The 22,853-nt window shown below is 40.8% G+C and overlaps 1 protein-coding gene across 1 annotated transcript; it reads right to left on the bottom strand.

The window, feature by feature from the left end:
* Window positions 1-21,810: 21,810 nt before the first annotated feature.
* LOC138872627 (uncharacterized) lies at window positions 21,811-22,371 on the bottom strand. Its single transcript, XM_070150975.1, has one exon. The coding sequence runs from the start codon at window positions 22,369-22,371 to the stop codon at window positions 21,811-21,813; it is 561 nt and encodes a 186-aa protein (XP_070007076.1).
* Between the last annotated feature and the right edge of the window lie 482 nt (window positions 22,372-22,853).

The raw sequence follows: 22,853 nt of genomic DNA on the forward strand, positions 1-22,853 counted from the left end.
AATATACTGAAGCTGAAGCTGAAACTGAACAAATAATATAATAACTGCAAACAACTGGGAGTCAAGAAAATCTGAAGATATGCTTATCTGCTGATATTGACTCAACTCTCTCAATATAGTGAGTAAAATAGTTGTTCGGCCCTATAAGGCTCGATATATATATATATATATATATATAGCTACTATGTCGTAGTGGGTTCGCTCATAAGCGCTCGGCCATACTAGGCTCTTTATCTCAACCAACTGGGCTCGCTCATAGGCGTTCAGCCATAATAGGATCGGCATATAACTTACCATCTGATCAGAGGTTGCCCAATAGGGGCCTACCCATCGATTATAGCTCGATGGTAATGAAAATACTTTTAATACTGCATATATGTAAATTCTCTACTCTCTTGACTGGTTGAAGAAAATACTCAACTAAATATGAAGTCCCGATAAGGAGAATATTATAACTTATAAAACTAGGAAAATATACGCAATATGCGAGACTAGCAAAAAAATATGCAAATTTCGGGTTATGAATTTTTCTCTATGCCTCGTTATCGAACTTGAGTAATTATGACACCATGATAACATGAAGGAAAAGCTTAGCCTTAACATACCTGGAGTAGGAAAAAATTCGTATGATATTCTTGGAAAAGATTGCACCGTACTCCGTTAGAATCACAAAATTTTGACAAAATTAGGCTTCTGCTTATTGAAGTGTTTGAACGATTTCCTATGTTCTTTGACGTTACAGTATTTGATCGAAGAAATAAAATTTTCTTGCTTTTGCAGAATGGCTGCGTTACTCCTTTCCAAAATGGAAATGGAGATAGGATTTCTATTTTGACTCAAAGACATTCTGCTCTTATCCAAATGAATCATAGAAACAAGACATGTACTAAGTCTTGCTTGTTTTAATATTTCCATTAAATCCTTGGCAGCCACCTACTCTTAAATCAACATGAGTCATTTTCTCAAATAGTGGCCTTTTGCCACATTTTGTTGGGGGAGGGGGGGGAAGGGATTTAATCTTATCCACTTATTAGTTAATTGGGTAATGTCATGTTACCCGGTAATTAACTAATTACCCAAAAAATTGAGAATAATTCCCACTTACTTAAAATATTACTCATTTTTCACATACCTTATACATCTTTCTAGCATGGACATGTAGTGACTTGCATGTCGCAAGTCCATAAATATCGGATATTTTAGCTCGGGCCGTATTTTACCCCAATATGCCAAACTTAGACGAAAAATTTCATTTTCTTTGGCTTGCTTCCCCTTTCACCTTTACGAATTTATTCATCACTTGTGAAATAGCATAATCTTTATAATCTTCAAACAATCTTTTACTTGGACTGATGTCAATTACCTTACAAAAAATCCAACGTACAATACTACATGGTGCAACATCGTCGTAACTTAATGCTGCGAAGCATAACACCATCGTAGTGTAATACTGCAAGATGTAACACTTAGCCTCGCCGAGCTCAAACCACCCATTAGGAGAATGACATCGCCAACCATATAAAGCCTCAAATAGAGCTATCTCAATGTTGGACTGATAACTATTGTTGTAAGTCGGCCAAAGGCAAGAATTGATCCCACTAACACCCAAAGTCAATCACACATGCTCTGAGCACGTCCTCCAATATATGAACTGTTCGCTCTGACTACCCATCGGTCTGTGGGTAAAATATGATTGGGTCCAACCCTACACCACTACAGAGTGGCGAGAGCGGTCGAAGCTACTTTTATCCAAGAAGGTCGGGATCGAATCCACAGGGAGCTACAACAATGTTTGGAGTTGGTCTTCTATCTAATCTAGTAGTGTGTAGTGCTCTTGATTACACTTCCAATCATATTTGTTGTTTGTTACTTCTAATTTTATGCTAATGATATGCGAAATTAAGCTAAGTATGAATGCTTGTAAGGTTTTCTAAATGGTTAAAGAGGCACTAGGAAAGTGACTTTCCCCTAGGTGAATACATGACGGGTTCTAAAGCCTAAGGCAAAGTTGTTATGTTTGGGATCGCGATCGCTTAATGTTTAGAACATTAAGCGAGGAATCACATCGTCTCCAACTTTTCTCTATTCTCTTAACTAGATCTCTTAGTACTTAGAAATGATATTTTGGAAGACATGTTGCCGACGATACCACTATCATTCCCGATTATTGGATATCCGCGCTTATAGACTTCTATCCAAAGTATGGACTATTCATGATCTTTTGCCTTTGAGTGTCTCGTATGTTGTTCACCTTTACCTTACTTACCTTAAAATCTCACATCGTATCTTCTATTTCTTTCCTGACCTCCTTTCCACCTAGGTGTAATTCACGCCCATAACTTGAAGCTCTATTATAATGCTCGCACCTCCGGTATATACACAATCCGGTGGGAGCTCCGTACTGACTTCTTATGAGGCTGGTACTTCTTCTAACTGGCTTCCTTGTAGAGCCATTATAGATTATGGTTGTTGTGTTATTTCTCTTGAACATCTGATATTAAGAGTGATTCTATCATGTTCTCAAGCTCAACTTCTATAATTTTTCTAGGTCCAATAATCAGACTCCTGATTTACATGGGTGATGTAATTCTTTATTTTCCTTTCCTTATGATCAGCCTTTACGTAGGCTTAAGCTATCTTCCGATCTGTGGCTCATGGTATCAGTTATTACCTTAGCTCTTCATGGGCGTTATAGAATATCCATGATACAATCTTTGAACAATTCAATCCTTTGCCTATGCCCTGGGCTCAATTCTTTCTTTTAACTTATACTGGAGTTTTCTATAGCCGTATGATTGTCAACAAAATATGTTGCTTGGATAATGCTCCAAAATCTTGAGTGTATCCATAACGTACTAACTCAGATTCATTGATCGAATAATTCTTTTTGTTCCATCTCAGCTTTCTTTAAACGTGTGCAATTACTTTTCCTGGTCTTTCTGCCCCTTGTTGTTTGCATACTTAACTCATCCTAGTTCCCATATATGCCATAATTTTCATACAACTCACATGATCTCGAATATTACTTTTAATTCTTACTTCCCGTTCATTAGCCACGGTAGGTACCACTTTCCTTTGGAATGCTTACAATGTTGTTGCAAGATTGTTGTTACATGACCATTTCCTCTTTAGGTCGGTGTGCTTAGGTTGAAGCCTTCTTTCTTATCTCCTCAGCTAGTCTTTCACTGTAGTACTTAGGGAGAACCCTTGACTCTCGTAAAGTTGTGAGCTTATTACAGACCTTTTTGATGTCCTTACTTGCCTATAATCATCCATAGTTGCTTACTTCCATGCCCTTGTGCTTGTATAGTTGCTTCTGAACTGATATTTTGACTGCCTTCCCAGTGGCACTTTTTTTTATCCCCATAACACTCATAAGGTATCTTTAACTACCCCGACTCTTGTTTGAATATATCTCAAGTATTATAATGATATTCTTCGAGGATGAACTCTCTATGTTGGTTTCTACTATGTTTATCTCACACGATCTGATGACTCGTCTATAACCTCCTATTTAGCCATAACTGGGATCTTCCTGACCAATTACTAACTACTCATTGGCCCATTCTCATATCAATATTCCTCATAATCTTTCTTGTTTTTTTTCCTTTATCTTAACTTACGTCTCGTACTGGCTCCTTATTTATTAATAACAGCTCGGGAAGGAACCTTTACTTTCTCTCCTTAACATCGTACTTGCACAATATTCTTAAATCGTAGCATATATGTAAGATTGGGATAAGTCCCATCTCATTCCTTTTTCATTTATCGCATTCTTCCTTTACCATTCCATAGTCACTAGAACCACTTAATTTTGATTAATGCCACATCACTCCATATCCCCCCTTTAGGGGTGTACTAAGAGCTGAAGCCACGAGGATCTATCTATAGATGTTTTACCTCTTCATGTTTGGCGTCGTTTCAAAACATCAATAATCCTTACTCGCCTTGCGGCAATCCTTCTATACCAAGGATGAAAAATTCCCTTACTCATGAGGGTGACACTTAATGTAACTGGTACATACAGTCCCTTAAGCTTAAATTTGCTAACATTGCTTGCTTTAGGGAAACGTCCTCCTGAATGACCATTCTCTGAATTTCTCATGAACCTCCTTCTGTTGTCCATCCTATTATTGTCGGAATGCGATCTGAAATTCTCATGATGCTGACTATTACAAATTCACTCAGTCCCTAATTCATATTTAGTTTATCTTATTCACCAGCCCATACTGATTTCTATTACTCTAGGGTATAACTTTTTCCCTTGGTAATCGTGCTAGAGTTGCGAAATTATTTCTCGAAATGAGGACATGACTATATGACCTATACTCTTTTGTTGTCCTAAGGTCTATCACCACTCGTATCTTCCTTCACTTGACTATAGATTTTGTAATATTGTCATCTTTTGATCTACCGTTGTCATCCATATACCACATCTTACTCATAATGCTTCATTAACTCTTTTCTTTTTCTTGTTCCCGCTAACATTTATGCCTGTCATTTTATTCTGAAAACTCGAACAAGACATTCTTTTGCTTTTAGCTTCCCTTTGCTCCATCCAGTAGCTCTTTAAGTTGCTTAATATTCTCGCTTTACTAGGGACGTGAGCCACACTAGGGATATATGTATCCCTTCAAGGCTTATAGTGCATGTCTTTGTAGTACACATATCTGGCTGCACTATTTTAAAGTGTACCATCTAGGTGTCTCATAAAGAGATCTTTTAGCAGATCTTCAATATCCTTCGGAAATGTTAACTAACACAAACAATTCATTCACCATTTTGGTTTACTCTAACCCCAACCAGGTCCTGATGTTCCGTCCTTTTATTAAACTACACCTGTTAGCCCCCATAGGGCATAACTGAGATGGGTACAGCCAATTGTACATACCTCTGTTACTGTTGAGGGTAACTCTTAATGCTTATATTTTTCTACTGGAACTGTAATACTGATAATCTTCATTAATTGGGCAACTCATACCCTTCTTTACCTTGCTTCTTTTACTTCTTGAAAGCATTGTCTTTCACCATAAAGGTGGATAAATATTCTTCCCTTAAGGTTCCTTATTAAAAGGCTTACACCTTTCAGTACGCACATGATCTGCTGAAGACCTTATAGTTACTCATCATAAGCATGATGCAAATTCGAGTTCCTCTGACTCAACTCTTCCATAGTCATGTCTTTTACCAACCGGCCTTGTAAAAGTAAATATCGTCGTATTATGAATAAGATAGAGTTTAGGAAATAGAGTTCTTACAACTGAGCTCTACCACACGATCTAAAGTAAGAAGAAAGAGTGGCAGTCCTAAATAACCTGTAGCCTCCTGCTTATGAGTGTGGTGCACGACACACCCATAAATAAGACTCTACTAGACACTGCTTGTAGACCCCCTAGGACATAACTGCTCTGATACCACTTTTGTCATGCTCCGAGCCTGGGGGCGAGACCGACACCCAGTGCCTCACTTATCCTTGCATACCACTTTCGACTAAGAGACTCTGAACATGTAATATCATACTTTGGCCATGAGCCACATTGCAAGATAATGTGTGATGCAAAATATAAAGCTAAAAAGGGACTAACGTGGACTAAACGTCAACATATAGCTGGGCCAGCAAGGCTGTCATAATTACTACAACTGACAAGCCAACAAAAGATATGTGCAGGGCCTACGAGCCCAGCATACTGTACTAACTGACAGGATATATCTACAAGCCTTTACTGATAGATGTACTATGATCGGAATAGGGCCCTGACCTACCCATAACCTATCTACATATATACACAAGATATATACCACACTGCTAGACAAGGTAACTCCGAAAGACGGGGAGCTTACTGATAAAGCTAAACTCGGGCAACACCTACTGAGGAGGTCTACCCGTCTATTTGTCTGAACCTGCATGCATGAAATGTAGCGGCCCTAGAAATGGACGTCAGTACGAATTAATGTACCGAGTATGTAAGGCAATATACTAAAGCTGAAAATGAATTGATAATATAATAACTAAAAACAACTAGGAGTCAAGAAAATCTGAAGATATGCTTATCTGCTGATACTAACTCAACACTCTCAATATAGTGAGTAAAATAGTTGCCTGGCCCTATAAGGCTCGGTATATATATAACTGCTCTGCCATAGTAGTCCCGCTCATAAGCGCTCGGCCATACTAGGCTCTGTATCTTGACCAACTGGGTTCACTCATAGGTGCTCGGCCACAGTAGGATCAGCATATAACTTACCATCTGATCAGAGGTTGCCCAATAAGGGCCTGTCCATCGATTATAGCTCGATGGTAATGAAAATACTTTTAATGCTGCATATATATAAATTCTCTACTCTCTTGACTGGATGAAGGAAATATTCAACTGAATATGAAGTCCCAATAAGGAGAATATTATAACTTACAAAACTAGGAGAATATATGTAATTTGCGAGACTAGCAAAATATACGTAAATTCCGGGATATGAATTTTTCTCTATGCCTCATTATCGAACTTGTGTAATTATGATACCATGCTAAAATGAAGGAAAGCTTAGCCTTAACATACCTGGAGTAGGGAAAATCTGTATGATATTCTTGGAAAATATTGCACCGTACTCCGTTAGAACCACAAAATTTTGACAGAATTAGGCTTCTGCTCGTTGAAGTGTTTGAACGATTTCCTGTGTTCTTTGACGTTACAGTATTTGATCGAAGAAATAAAATTTTCTTGATTTTGCAGAATGGCTGTGTTACTCTTCTTCAAAATGGAAATGGAGATATGATTTCTATGTTGACTCAAAGACATTCTGCTCTTGTCCAAATGAATCATGGAAACAAGACATGTACTAAGTCTTGCTTGTTTTAATATTTCCATTAAATCCTTGGCAGCCACCTACTCTTAAATCAACATGAGTCATTTTCTCAAATAGGGGCCTTTTGCAACATTTTGTTTAGGGTGTGGGGGAAGGGATTTAATCTTATCCACTTATTAGTTAATTGGGTAATGTCATGTTACCCGGTAATTAACCAATTACCCAAATAATTGAGAATATTCCCACTTACTTAAAATATTACTCACTTTTCACATACCTTATACACCTTTCTAGCATGGGCATGTAGTACCTTGCATGTCACTAGTCCATAAATACCGGATATTTTAGCTCGGGCCGTACTTTACCCCAATATGCAAAACTTAGATGAAAAAATTCATTTTCTTTGGCTTGCTTCCCCTTTCACCTTTACGAATTTATTCATCACTTGTGAAATAGCATAATCTTATAATCTTCAAATAATCTTTTACTTGGACTGATGTCAATTACCTTACGAAAAATCCAACATACAATACTACATGGTGCAATATCATAGTAACTTAATACTGCAAAGCGTAACATCATCGTAGTGTAATACTGCAGGACGTAACACTTTGCCTCACCGGGCTCAAACCACCCATTGGGAGAATGACAACACCAACCATATAAAGCCTCAAATGGAGATATCTCAATGTTGGACTGATAACTATTGTTGTAAGTCGGCCAAAGGCAAGAATTGTTCCCACTAACCCCCAAAGTCAATCATACATGCTCAAAGCATGTCCTCTAATATCTTAACAGTTCGCTCTGACTACCCATTGGTCTATGGGTGAAATATGATCGGGTCCAACCTACACCACTACAGAGTGGAGAGAGCGGTCGAAGCAGCTTTTATCCGAGAAGGTCGGGATCGAATTCACAGGGAGCTACAACAATGTTTGGAGTTGGATTTCTATCTAATCTAGCAGTGTGTAGTGCTCTTGATTACACTTCCAATCATATTTGTTTGTTTGCTACTTCTAATTTTATGCTAATGATATGCAAAATTAAGCTAAGTATGAATGCTTGTAAGGTTTTCTAAATGGTTAAAGAGGCATTAGGAAAGTGATTTCCCCTAGGTGAATACTTGACGGGTTCTAAAGCCTAAGGCAAAGTTGTTATGTTTGGGATCGCGATATAGACAATGCACGACACTACTCACTCTATACCTCTCGGTAGCTTTAGTGACTTTGCCCTAATTGACTTTCTCAAGACCAATTGGGTGTCAAAAATGTGCAAGCAATATAGGCTCAAGTCGAGTATTACTATCTCTAGGTTTAACCCTTTAATTAGGGCTATCAATCTCTTGAATACGCCCCAATTCCTTGTTGACCTGATTTTCCTAGACTCAAACTCTCTTTCTCAAGAAGAGCCCAAGTCAAAAAGGCACAAATTAGTGTTTGCAACCACTAATTCAACATGGAGAACACAAATCAGGCCAAATATCAATCACTCATAAACATTTAAGCCTTAAAAGAAAAGACCCATCAAATACCCACACTAGGGTTGAGCCACAACCCTAGCTAATGGGTCTAGCTACTCATAATAATGGAAGAAATCAGATATTTAGAGGAAGAATAACCCATCAAATATAATTACAAGCTATGATTTGAATATTAAATGTTAAACTAGCTACACAATTGCTCAAAATAGCTAAAAGTCGTCGTTCACGTGCTCTGCTAAGATAAAGATACCCTAAAAATATGAAAAAGAAGTATTTAAACAAGGCCGAATTTTTTGGACAAAAATGCCCCTGAAAGAGGGAACGCGGCCACGGTGAGGCTTTTTGGCTTCACGTCTAAGTCTCTGAATCTGGCCACCGCGGACCGCAGTAAATGGATCGCGGCCGCGGTGGCTTCACCGCGGACCGCAACAAATGGATTGCTGACCGCGGTGTCTTGAATCTTCTAAACTTCACATTCTCTGAATCCCTTCTCCACGGACCGCAACAAATGGAATGCGGCCGCGATGAGGCTACTGCAGCTGCGAAGAATCAACTGCAGACCGCATTGCTTGAACTTCTAAAATTGCACCCTCTCTAATCTTTGCCACTGCGGACCGCACCAAATGCAATGCGGTCGCGGTGGGTTTATTGCAGCTCCGGTGGATTTACTATTGTCGCGGTGCTTTGACTTGTTCTTGGCACTTGTGCGGGTTTCACTCCTTTTTGAGCTGGTTTTAAATTCCTTTTCACTTTTTGACCAAACAAGCACAACATGTAAGCTTTCGGGATTACTTGTATACATTTTTAATCTGAAACTCAAGCAAAAATGAGTATAAAATAGACTAGAATCCCTAGTTATCAACTCCCCCAAACTCAAGCTCTTGCTTGTCTTCAAGCAAACAAAGTAAGTCCCACCTCCCTAAGAATAAAACCAAGAAAATTCAGCTGACCTAAAGTAACCTCATCTAGCATCAATTAGGACTAACAATTGCCCTCAATTCAAATGAATCATTAACAGCATTCAACCTTTTAAGCACCATGGTTTTAGTGCGACACAAAAGCATCAAGAGTTGACTCAACTCATCAAGGAAACTCTTTCTACTACTTTGGTCATTATGGAACCCAAACTCATACTCCTCACTCTTCCTTAAGCAAAACCTCACTTTTAGATTATAGCACTCAAAATGAGGATTGTGGATGACACACTCATCTCTCTCAAAGAAAGGTCACAAGTCCGGCTCTAAGTACCATAAGCTTGCCCCATATATGAGTCACAACTAATGTAAGATTCGCTCAACTCAAAATCATATAGGGCTTTTGTGGGGATACAATGAAGGTTTTTAGTTCAGGGTAGGAAATATTTGGTCTAAGTAGGTTTCATCTTCCCTTAAGCACTTCATTTGTTTCATTTTGGCACACATTCTCTTGACTCTTTGAGTCATTTGCTTCTTTCTTAGGGGTTAGAGATACACACCATCACTATTTCTTCTTCATTTCAAACTTTTTTCTCCTTTCTAATCTTTCCACACCTTTTATCTTTTTACTTTTATTGAATCCCTTCATTTCTTCTACATTGTTCATTCTTTTTGACTTTTTGATTTTCTTTCTTTTTCTTTTTGCCTTTCCTTTTCTTCATTTTGTACCTTTTACCACTTTTTGCATTCCTTATCTCTCCCCCTGAACTTATGATTTTTCCTTGTGCAAAGGAAAGATCGATGCCAAGAAAAGGTCTTTTTAGAACGGGTAAAGGCTTGTATTATGGTCTTGGAAAGAAAAACGGCATGGCTCAAAGAGGTTGACTAGGGATATTATCATTGGTAGGCTATGGATGTTTTCAAGATACCATTCGGATCAAGGAGAGCCTATAATCACTTCTCAAGTCAAACTACATTTAGGATTTCGCCTAGACAAACATTCAGGGCAAGTTCTAGACTTAATGGTACGGGACATGGACTTGCAAATCAAATTCTCACCACACAAGCTATAGGATTGCTAAAGAGACAGAGTCGGGAGCCCACAAAAACCTTAGCTAAGATTTGAGCAACGCAAATGGTCCCGAAAACCACTTGATGATTATTAGCTAACACAAAAATCTCAAGGTCCCAAATGTCACCATCCTAGACATACCAATTTGTTTTTGACCATAAGATGAAAGGCAATTTTGTTAGGCCTAAGTGAAGCTTTGCTTGAGACACTATTACTCACGAGCTATTATTTACACAAAAATAAAAAGAAAACAGACTCAAACCCTTAAGAAGGTTGTTATTCCATCCATCATCGGGAAGAGCCACCTGGTTCACACAAATTCCACCTTTGGAAAGAACAGTGGCATTAAAAAAACAAAGGCTTATTGAACGCAAAACTCAAAATAAGAAGCTATGAACTGAAAAGGAAGCTACTAAGATGAAGTAAGAAGCTATGAAATAAAATGCAGAAGGTAAACTAAATATGTACAATAGGGAATTTAAACTAATATACATAAGAGGGAATGAATATATACATCAGAAAGTAACTTTATATACAAACTAAGGTTGCAAAATACGAAAAGTGAAATAAACTGGTAAAATTATGTACATACAAAAAGTGAAAAAGCATAACAAAAAGGAAAATAGTATCATAATTACAGTCCAAAATCATCAAAATAGGGTTACCCCCTCAAATGAAAGCTAGCATTGTCCTCAATGCTAACTAGCAAAAAAACTCAAGAAAAGGATAGAGAGTAAAGAAAATTCCCTATTGGTCCTCCGTATTCATGGGGTCATGAGCCTGGGTCCCTGGGTCCTGTGACTGCTCGGGAACCTGCGACTGGATCCATGTAACCTGTACCTGATCTGGGTCCTAAGGTTGCTTTGAAACCTGAAGCTGGCTAGAGGAACCTCCCTGCAGGTCCTCCAACTCAATCACTACATCATCTGGCTGGGGGATCACTCTCCTCCTCTTTGGTGCCCTCTCCAACTCCTGCTCTGGCTCAGTTTGAGTTGCTGGAGGATGGTCATGCAACAGTAGCTCCAATGATAGATGGTCATTAGCCTTCATCTTCTCCACTTCTACCCTCAACTCCTTCACCGACTCCTTTGAGGCTCGAGTCTTTCTCAGCTTCTTTGTCTTATTGGTCATCTCCTTTAGTGACTTTCCATGAGCACCTATAGAATCCAGAATTAACTGATGGTTCTCCAGGAGCTTCTTCTGGTTGTCCAGAAGCTTCTTGAGAATCTCTTCCACTGAAGCTGGAACATGTGGCTGTGGGGGTACGGACTGGCCTGCCACCAAGCTAGAAAGCACAGACAGCTTAGAAGTAGTTGTCTGCATCCAGTTGTTGATATTAGAAAGTGTTTGTCTCAAATAGTGGGAAGTCAATGGGTAGGCTGAGGATGGGGAGGATAAGTGGAGCAGTGGAAGTAGATGGTCCAGGGGTAATATCTGGTGTGCCTATGGGCGGCTAAGAAGAAATGACTACTACTACTGGCTCTTCAGACTGGCCAGTAGAAGTAGTGGCTTACCTTTAGGATCTTTGGCTTGGGGTTTTCATCAGCCTTGAGGTTGTACCATGAAAAGGGCATCTTTGGTTTCACCTTCACATCAAACTTCCTTTTCTCCACATCTTGGTCCTCAAAATACATTGTAAGGAAATTTGGGAAGGGGTATGATCTATCACCTTCATTGACCACCCTTGTGATCACCCTAGACATAACATTCCTAATATTGATCGGGAACCCCGCCATAATAGAAGCCACCAATATCGCCCGAGAGACTGGAAAAGAGTTCTCATGGGTAGTGGGGTCCAGCCTGCTACATACAAAGGTCTCCCACCCTTTTGCCTCGAAATTTAAGGCCTTCCTCAAAAATTTGAACTCCTGATGTCAACCATGCTGGGGTGGTACCCGGGAGTTCTAGGTATTCTGCTAACCACGGAGGGGCTGCCTCATCTAATGCTACCTTTTCCAAGTATAATGATTCATCTTCCTCCGGAAAGCCTAGATAGTCATTAATTGTCTTCCCATCAAACTTCACTATCAAATTCCGCACCTTAGTCACTTTAGTGCCCTTTTTGATATGGGCAACATTAGCGTAGAACTCCTTAACTAAGTGCTAGTTTGCATCCCAGACTTTGCTTGTAAAATATTCCCAACTTGGTCTCTCTCTGAATTGCCTCTTCACATTAGGGTTGTGAGGCAAAAGGTCTCTCTCAATGAATTTCCGCTCAAGAGTCAATTTTCCCAACTTGTGGCAAGCAATCTCACTAGCAAATCTCCTTTGCCAATCCTCCAGTTTCTAGTCCTTTCCACACCCCCTATTTGGGGTTATCCCCCTTCTTCTTCATCAATGGGATCCTCCTAGGGTGTTAAAGCTGTGGGTGAAGTAGATGTTTCACTATCACTGCTCTCTGCTGAGCCCTCAAACGACTTAGAAGAAACTTGAACTGAAGCTTGAGCAGTAGGAAAGGCCAGAGGTGTGGGCATATCTCTCAACCTAAACCTCCCCGGGATATCAGGTACATACTCCAGCACTGAATCAGACTTAGATGCCTCCCAGGAGGGCAAATACTCACTTCCCTATGAATGGGAAGCAGCTCTATCTGCAGCTTTGATTTGTTTTCTTGTTTCCCCAATTGCTTTTCGAACCTGTGGGTCAATCTAATCATTCCTCGTCCCCTACCCCGGGAGGACTTTCCTTTTCCTTTATGTTTTTCACCACCGCCTCATGACTTAACCATTGTCTCCAAGGAGAATTCAGTTAATATTTGTTACTATCACAGTACCAAAAGAAATAGTGAAGAATATGAATGGAAACAATTCACCGCGCCTCATAAAAAGCATTGCGGCCGCAAAGGCACCACCGCGGATCGCATAAAATAGCACCGCAGACCACAGTGGGGGTGGGAATTAGTCTACCCACTCTCTGAATAAGGTCACTACAGACCGCAAAAAATTGCATCATGGCCACAGTGAGGCACCGCAGACCACGAAATATCAACCGCGGTCGCGGTAGGCAAAACGAAGCAACAAGACCTAGGGTTTCAAATACTTGTGCATTTTAGCCTTAAACAACACATTATCAACCCACTAGGTAGTTAATGACCATTTTGACTAATTAAAACCTAATCTAAACAACATTATATAACCCTAGGTTAAAGATTGAAAGAAAAAGAAAGAAGAAGAAGTACGAACTAACAAACTAAAAGAGAATAATAAAAAAACAAAATTAAAAACTAGGGAAAGATTTGAATTACGAGAGATGAGATGCAATACAGATGATTGAGATTCAGTGTTTGAATTTGTGCAACTTAGGGTTGTGATGAACAGTGTTTTATCCTATTTAGAGTGCAAATGAGCGAAAAGTGTAAAAGGGGGCCCGAGGTCCTATTTATAGAAAAAGTCCTAGGACCCACATTACTTACCCACCGCAGACCGCGAAAAATCCACCGCGGACCATGCTAATTAAAAATAGAAGACACTGACAAGAACTTCACCGCAGACATAGAAAATGCTCGGCATCCACGGTAGGGCACCGCGGACCACGAAAAATGCATTGCAACCGCGGTGAAAACTTCAGAGAACCTCCACTTTTTACCATATAGCACTGCGGACCGCAATCAAATTTTTCCCCCGCGATAAGGCCATTGCGTCCGTGAAAAATGCAATGCGGCAGCGATCCAAACTTCAGAGAGTGCAACATTGTTTTTCTAATTTGGTCCTGTAGTGCATCAAAATAGCCCTACACATATCTCACAACTAGTTAGTCCAAAAACAAATCCTACACTAAGAATAAAATCAAAGAAAAAGAAAAAGAAAGACACATGGGTTGCCTCCCAAGAAGCGCTTGATTTAACGTCGCGGCACGATGCAGGTTACCATCAAATCACTTTAGATGGATCATTGCCACCACGTGGCTGTCATCAATCTTGCCAAGATAGTGCTTGACTATGTGCCCATTAACTCTGAAGATCTCTCCATTCTTGTTTTTCAAGTCAAGTGCACCAAATGGAGTCACAAGCACCACTTCGAAAGGTCCACTCCATTTCGACTTAAGCTTTCCCGAAAACAGACGTAACCGAGAATTGAACAAGAGAACCAAATCACCCACTTTGAACTCTTTGCCACGAGAATACTTGTCATGAAGGTACTTCATGTTGTACTTATACAAGGACGAACTGGAGTAGGCATGAAATCAGAATTCATCAAGTTCATTAAGCTGCTCCACACAAAGATTTGCTGCTATATCTCATTCAAGATCCAGCTTCCTCAAAGCCCACATGGACTTGTACTCTAACTCGATCGGTAGATGTCAAGCTTTCCCAAACACCAACTGGTGCAGAGACATACCAATCGGAGTCTTGTAAGCATTCCTATAAGCCCATAGAGCATCATCCAATTTCTTTGACCAATCGGTCCTATTTGCATTGACCATCTTTGACAAAATACTCTTGATTTCCCTGTTTAAAACTTCAACTTGGCCACTCGCCTGAGGATTATAAGGGGTAGAAACTTTGTGATTGACACCGTACTTTGCAAGCAAACACTTATGATTGCTCGAGGAGTACCAAACCTAGTAAAAATACTTTTCTTGATAAATGCAACAACACTTCGGGCCTCATTATTGGGTAAAGCCACGGTCTCAGCCCACTTTGAAACATAGTCAGCTGCCACTAGAATGTATGTGTTGCCATATGAACTAATAACCGGGCCCATGAAAACAATGCCCCACACATCAAAGATATCAACTTCGAGAATCGTAGTGAGAGGCATCTCATCCTTCTTTAAAATTCAACCCACTCTTTGACATTCGTCGCAGCTTTTCACAAGTTCACTTGCATCCTTATACAATGTTGGCCAGTAAAAACCACAACTAAGAACCTTTGAAGTTGTCCTCACCCCACCATGATGACCACCATAGGGAGAGGAATGACAAGCCTCTAGAATACTCAATTGCTCCTCCTCCGGGACACATCTTCGGATCACACCGTCAGTGCATATCTTGAACAAGTAAGTCTCATGCCAATAGTAGTCCAAACTATCATGTTTAAGCTTCTTCCTTTGGTTAGAAGAGAGCTCATACAGGACAATACTAGTCACGAGGAAGCTGGCAACATCCGCAAACCATGGCATGCTATTCACTGATACGGAGAGGAGCTGCTCATCAGGAAAAGAATCATTAATTTCAAGGCCATCACGGGGCCTCCCCTCTTCTTCCAAGCGGGACAAGTGGTCCGCCACTTGGTTTTCACACCCTTTTCGGTCCACAATCTCCAAATCAAACTCTTGAAGCAACAAGACCCATCTAATCAAATGAGTTTTGGAATCCTTCTTCGTCATCAAGTATCAGAGTGCGGCATGGTTGGTATGAACTATCACTTTAGCCCCCATAAAATAAGGTCTAAATTTCTCCATTGCAAACACAATAGCCAACAACTCTTTTTCTTTCATCGTGTAATTCACTTGAGCATAATTCATTGTTTTGCTTACATAATACATTGGGTGAAAAATTTTATTCACTCTTTGACCCAAGACCGCCACAACCTCAACATCACTCGCGTCACACATGAGCTCAAAAGGCAAGCTCCAATTGGGTGCGGTAATAATAGGAGTGGAGGTCAACTTGTACTTGAGGAGTTCAAAAGCTATCATGCATTCCTCATTGAACACGAACTTGGCATCTTTTTCCAATAAATTGCACAAGAGATTCACTACCTTTGAAAAGTCCTTGATAAATCTCCGGTAGAACCCCGCATGCCCAAGAAAAGTTCTCACCCCCTTGACTGAGGTAGGAGGAAGAAGCTTTGAAATCACTTCAATTTTGGCTTTGTCCACCTCTATCCCTTGCTTTGAGATCTTATGGCCGAGGAAAATGCCCTCCTCGACCATAAAGTGGCATTTCTCCCAATTAAGCACGATATTGGTTTCTTCACAATGGGCCAACACCCTATCAAGATATTTCAAACATTCATCAAACGAGTCACCCACAATACTGAAGTCGTCCATGAACACCTCCAAAATTTCCTCCACCATGTCGGTAAATATGTCTATCATACACCGCTGGAATGAAGCCGGTGCAATACACAACCCAAATGGCATCCTAGAAAAGGTAAAGGTACCATACGGACAAGTGAAGGTGGTTTTATCCTGATCTTCCGGAGCAATAAAAATTTGGTTGTACCCAGAATACCCATCCAACAAATAGTAGAAGGCACGCCCAGCAAGTCTATCTAACATCTGGTCAAGAAAAGGCAATGGAAAGTGATCCTTGCAGGTCACTTTATTCAACTTGCGGTAGCCCATGCACACCCTTCATTCGGTAATAGTCCTGATAGGAATCAACTCATTTTGCACATTGGTAACCATGGTCATACCACCCTTCTTCAGCACACATTGCACCGATGAAGTCCAAGAACTATCAGAGATGGGGTACGCAACCCCTGCATCCAACCACTAGATCACCTCCTTTTTCACAACTTCTTGCATTGCTTCGTTCAACCTCCTTTGATGTTCCACGGAGGGCTTTGCATCATCTTCAAGAATAATCTTGTGCATACAAAAGGCAGGGCTTATTCCCCGGATATCAGCTAAAGTCCATCCAATTGCCTTCTTCCATTTTTGGAGCACCGCCAAAGTGGCATCTACCTGCATGTTAGTAAGACAAAAGGAAAGAATAATTGGTAAAGTTGAACTAGGGCCTAAGAATTCATACCTGAGGTGTGGAGGCGGTTTCAACTCCTTGTGTTCCTCAATTGAGGGCTTTGTTGGTGGAGTTTTCCTATTCTCAAAATCCAAAGAGAGTTTCTAAGGCTCATAAGAGTAAGAGCCCATTCCATGTAAAGCATTGACACACTCCACCTGGCCTTCATCCTCATTTACACAAGATTCAACAATACCGCCTCTTGAGGGTCCTCCACATTGATCGTTGCACTAGTATCATCAACTATCACTGCCATGACAAGATCTACGAAAGAGCACACGTCAAAACTATTAGACTGCTTTATTGACTTGCACACATGAAAGACCACTTTTTCATCACCCACCCGGAAGGTGAGTTCCCCTGCTTCCACATCAACTAAGGCCTTCATAGTTGCGAGGAAAGGTCTTCCCAATATGATCAGAACTTCATAATCTACCTCACAATCCAAAATCACAAAATCAGCGGGCAAAATGAACTTGTCCACCCGAACAAGAACATCATCGACAATACCTAGCGGTTTCTTCATAGTTCTATCTGCCATTTGCAACCTCATTGAAGTAGCCCTCCGTTGCCCAATACTCAAAGTCTTGAAAATAGAGTAAGGCATCAAGTTGATACTTTCTCCCAAATCACATAGAGCTTTTGCAAAGTTTTCACTCTCAATGGTACAAGAAATGGTGAAAGCAACGGGATCTTCTAGCTTCGGATCCATCGAGTACACTATTGTACTAACTTGGTGGGTCATCTTGATAGTCTCACAATCCATTGATATTTTCTTTGTCACCAAGTCTTTCATGAACTTGGCGTACCCCAATATTTGTTATAGAGCATCCACCAAAGGCACATTAATTGATAAGCTCTTCATCATGTCAATAAACTTCTTAAACTAGTTCTCATTTTTCTACTTCGTAAGCCTTTGAGGATAAGGTGGAGGTGGCCTTGGCAAAGGAACCTTGGCTTTAGGCACAATCATTTCTGGCATATCTGTTACGTGTTCCACAGATGGGTCCATGTCATGCTGAGTTTCCATCTCAGTATCTTGGATATCAATCCTCACTTCCTCATCCACGTTCACATCAGTCACATTCTCAACCACCAAAGGGATATCATCCTCTTGCAACTCAAATTCATCACTCAAAATTTCTTTTTGTTTGGAGGTATTCACATCACCGCCTCATCCACTTCTTGTAGTTACCACCATTACATGTTCGGCATTGTTCCCACCCTTTGGGTTGACTACCGTATCACTAGGTAAAGCCCCCTTAGGGAGAGTATTCAAGGATTCTGAGATTTGGCCTAATTGAACCTCCAAGTTTCTGATTGAAGTATTGAGGGATGCCAACTGGGCATCAGAGTCAGCATTCTTTTTCATCATTTGTTCAAACATTATTTCGATTCTCCCCATTTCATTGTTGGAAGAACTAGGACCTTGGGATGGAAATGGGGGTGAATTGTTTGGTTGTTGATACATCGGGGGCCTTTGAAAGCCTTGCCCCCAGTTCCCTTGATTGTTATTGTTCCAACCACCATGATTGTTGTTTCCACGTCAGTTGTTGTTGTTGCCACTCCGATTACCATGATTGTTCTGATTGTTGTTCTGGTTGACCCAATTTGAAGTTTGGTTGTTATTCCCCCAATTACTATTCCCTTATTGTTGTTGATTTCCCCAATTGCCTTGGGGTCTCCATTGTTGTTGGTCTGAAGAATTGCCCCTTTGGCCCTGATAGTTGTTCACGTATTGCACTTCTTCATTCTGCTCATCATACCCATCATCTTGGAACCCACCACTATCTTGGTCATATTGATCCAAACTCCCTTGGTTCTGTTGACATGTTTGTCTTCTTTTGTTCATTAACATGTTGACACCCTTCATAGCATTTACTTGTCGTGGAGTTTGAACCTATTGTAATTGTGCCTTTTCTAGTTGGTTCATTATTGTTGTCAATTCTGCTATTGCCTGTACATGATCATAGAGCTCTTTGTGCAAGTGAATGATTGTGGGGTCACCCTGTGGCACATTGGCTCTACTTTGCCAAGCGGAGGACGTGTCAACCATCTCATCCAATATTGCATTAGCCTCATCATACGGTGTGTTCATGAAATTGCCTCCGATGAGTTCGTTCACTATGCACTGATTTGTTGTGTTAATGCCTCGGTAGAATGTCTGTTATATCATTGCCTCAATCATATCATTATTTGGACACTCCTTTACCATGGTCTGGTATCTCTCCCATATCTCATGCAGTGGTTCATTGGGCTCCTGTTTGAAAGCTAAGATTTCATCCCTCAAGGTCGCCATATGGCCCGACGAGAAACACTTTGCAATGAATTTATCCGCCAACTCATCCCAAGTAGTGATGTAATGGTTGGTAAGCATTTCAAGTTAGTCCAAAGCCTTCCCTCTAAATGAAAAAGGGAATAATCTCAACCAAAGTTCATCCTCTGACACATTTGTTTGCTTGCTCCCCCAATAGGTATCCACGAATCCCTAAATATGTTTGTAGGCATTCTGATGGGGAGCACCTATGAAATACCCTCACTGCTCCAACAAAGTCAGCATCACATGTGTAATTTGGAAATTGCCCACCCGGATCTGGGGTGGGACAATTGCACTAGCATATCCTTGGTTTGGAAGCACCTGCAGAGCCACTCTTGGAGGTGGCAGGGGGAGGGTCTGGAACATTATTATTAGCATGGCGGCCTCTCCTTTTTCCTTGAGGTATAAGAGGTACCTCATCTTCAACATTATCATCAACCTCCTCCCCCGGGATCACGTTTCCAAGAGGGTCATTATTGGTGTTTGCCGCCATTTTTGTACCTGAATTGGCGACACACACAAATTAGTATCACGGAAGGAAAGAAAAATAATACACAAAACAATTCAGATAGATAGCCAAAACCGCTTAACTCCCCAGCAACGGCACCAGAAAGTGACCGGGTCCAACCCTACACCACTACAGAGTGGCGATAGCGGTCGAAGCAGCTTTTACCTGAGAAGGTCGGGATCGAATCCACTGGGAGCTACAATAATGTTTGGAGTTGGATTTCTATCTAATCTAGCAGTGTGTAGTGCTCTTGATTACACTTCCAATCATATTTGTTTGTTTGTTACTTCTAATTTTATGCTAATGATATGCAAAATTAAGCTAAGTATGAATACTTGTAAGGTTTTCTAAATGGTTAAAGAGACATTAGGGAAGTGACTTTCCCCTAGGTGAATACTTGACGGGTTCTAAAGTCTAAGGCAAAGTTGTTATGTTTGGGATCGTGATATAGCCAATGCACGACACTACTCGCTCTATACCTCTCGGTAGCTTGAGTGACTTTGCCCTAATTGACTTTCTCAAGACCAATTGGGTCTCAAAATTGTGCAAGCAATATAGGCTCAAGTCGGGTATTACTATCTCTAGGTTTAACCCTTTAATTAGGGCTATCATTCTCTTGAATACGCCCCAATTCCTTGTTGACCTGATTTTCCTAGACTCAAACTCTCTTTCTCAAGAAGAGCCCAAGTCAAAAAGGCACAGATTAGTGTTTGTAACCACTAATTCAACATGGAGAACACAAATCAGGCCAAATATCAATCACCCATAAACATTTAAGCCTTAAAAGAAAAGACCCATCAAATACCCACACTAGGGTTGAGCTACAACCCTAGCTAATGGGTCTAGCTACTCATAATAATGGAAGAAATCAAATATTTAGATGAAAAATAACCCATAAAATATAATTACAAGCTAAGATTTGAAGATTCAATGTTAAACTAGCTACACAATTGCTCAAAATAGCTAAAAATCGCCGTTCACATGCTCTGCTAAGATAAAGATAGCCTAAAAATCTGAAAAAGAAGTATTTATACAAGGCCAAATTTTCTGGACAAAAAAGCCCTTGAAGGAGGTACCAAGGCCGCGGTGAGGCTTTTTTGCTTCACGTCTAAATCTCTGAATATGGCCACCACAGACCGCAGTAAATGGATTGTGGTTGCGGTGGCTTCACTGCGGACCGCAACAAATGGACCGCGAACCGCGGTGTCTTGAATCTTCCAAACTTCACATTCTCCGAATCCCTTCTCCGCGGACCACAAAAAATAGAATGTGGCAGCGATAAGGCTACCGCGGCCGCGAAGAATCAACCGTGGACTGCATTGCTTTAACTTCCAAAATTGCATCCTCTCTGATCTTTGCCATCGCTGACCATAACAAATGTACTGTGGTCGTAGTGGGTTTATTGCAGCCGTGGTGGATTTACTGTTGTCATGGTGCTTTGACTTGTTTTTGGCACTTGTGCAGGTTTCACTCCTTTTTGAGCTGGTTTTGACTTCCTTGTCACTTTTTGACCAAACACTGCAAACAAACACAACATGTAAGCTTTCAGGGTTACTTGTATACCTTTTTAATCCAAAACTCAAGCAAAAAGAGTATAAAATAGACTAGAATCCCTTGTTATCAACACACAGTGTTGAGCTCTATACGGGTCCCCAACTCACTCTGTATGGCTCTCCAAAAATGCAAAGTGAACTGAGGGCCTCTATATAATATGATGGAAATAGGCACACTGTGCGACCGAATTATCTCTCGAATATAAATCTGGGCTAGCTTCTCCGAAGTATATGTAGTCACAACCGGAATGAAGACTGCCGACTTGGTCAACCTATTGACAATGAGCCAAACTGCATCAAATTTCCATAAGATCCGCCGCAACCCAACTACAAAGTCCATAGTGATGCGCTCCTATTTCCACTGAGGTATAGTCATCTGTTGGAGCAAGACATCTGGCCTCTAGTGCTCGTACTTAACCTGCTGGCAATTTAGGCACCTAGCTACATACTCAACTATGTCTTTCTTCATCTATCGCCACTAATATTGTTGTCTCAGGTCACGATACATCTTCATAGCACCTAAATGAATGGAATACCAAGAATTGTGGGCCTCCTCTAGAATCTTTCCTCTCAAGCCATCGACATTAGGAACACATAGATGACCCTGGAGTCGCAAAACACCATCCTCGCCAATAGAGCCCTCCTTGGAACTAACCTGTAGTATCGTCTCTCTGAGAACTACCAAGTGCAGATTATCTAACTGCCTAGCCTTGATCCACCCCAATAGTGAAGACTGGAAAATGACACATGCAAGAACTCGGGTGGGATCTGAAATGTCTAACTTCACAAGTCTATTAGCCAAGGACCGAATGTCCAAAGCTAGTGGCCTCTCCTCTGCTATAATGAATGCCAAGCTACACATACTCTCTGCCTTCCTTCTTAAGGCATCCACGACCACATTTACCCTGCCCAGATGATAAAGAATGATGATGTCATAATCCTTTAGTAACTCAAGCCATCTACGCTGCCTCAAATTGAGATCCCTTTGCTTGAAAAAATGTTGTAAGCTGCGATGATCAGTATAAACCTCACATGACATCCCGTACGGATAATGCATCCATATATTAAGAGCATGAACAATCGTGGCAAACTCTAAATCATGCACAGGCTAATTCTTCTCATGAGTCTTCAGCTGACGCGAAGCATATGTAATAACTCGTCCCTCCTGCATCAATACACAACCCAAGCCAACACATGAAGTATCATAATACATCGTATACATCCCCGAACCGGAAGGCAACACTAAACCCGATGTTGTAGTCAAAGCTGTCTTGAGTTTCTGAAAGCTCACCTTACAATCATCGTACCAACGGAATGGAGCACCTTTCTGGGTCAATCTAGTCAAAGGTGCTGCAATGGATGAAAAAGCATGTACGAACCGGCAATAATAACTTGCTAACCCCAGGAAACTCCTAATCTTTGTCACCAAAGTGGGACGAGGCCAACTCTGAACTGCCTTCTTCTTGGGATCCACCTTAATGACACAACATGCCCAAGAATGCCATAGACTCTAGCCAAAAC

This window comes from Nicotiana sylvestris, chromosome 1, assembly GCF_000393655.2.
Source record: "Nicotiana sylvestris chromosome 1, ASM39365v2, whole genome shotgun sequence".
Taxonomy (NCBI): Eukaryota; Viridiplantae; Streptophyta; class Magnoliopsida; order Solanales; family Solanaceae; genus Nicotiana; species Nicotiana sylvestris.

What these genes read in the sequence shown, in the direction of transcription:
- LOC138872627 (XM_070150975.1), bottom strand. Translation starts at nt 22,371, where the DNA reads ATGTCATGTGAGGTTTATACTGATCATCGCAGCTTACAACATTTTTTC.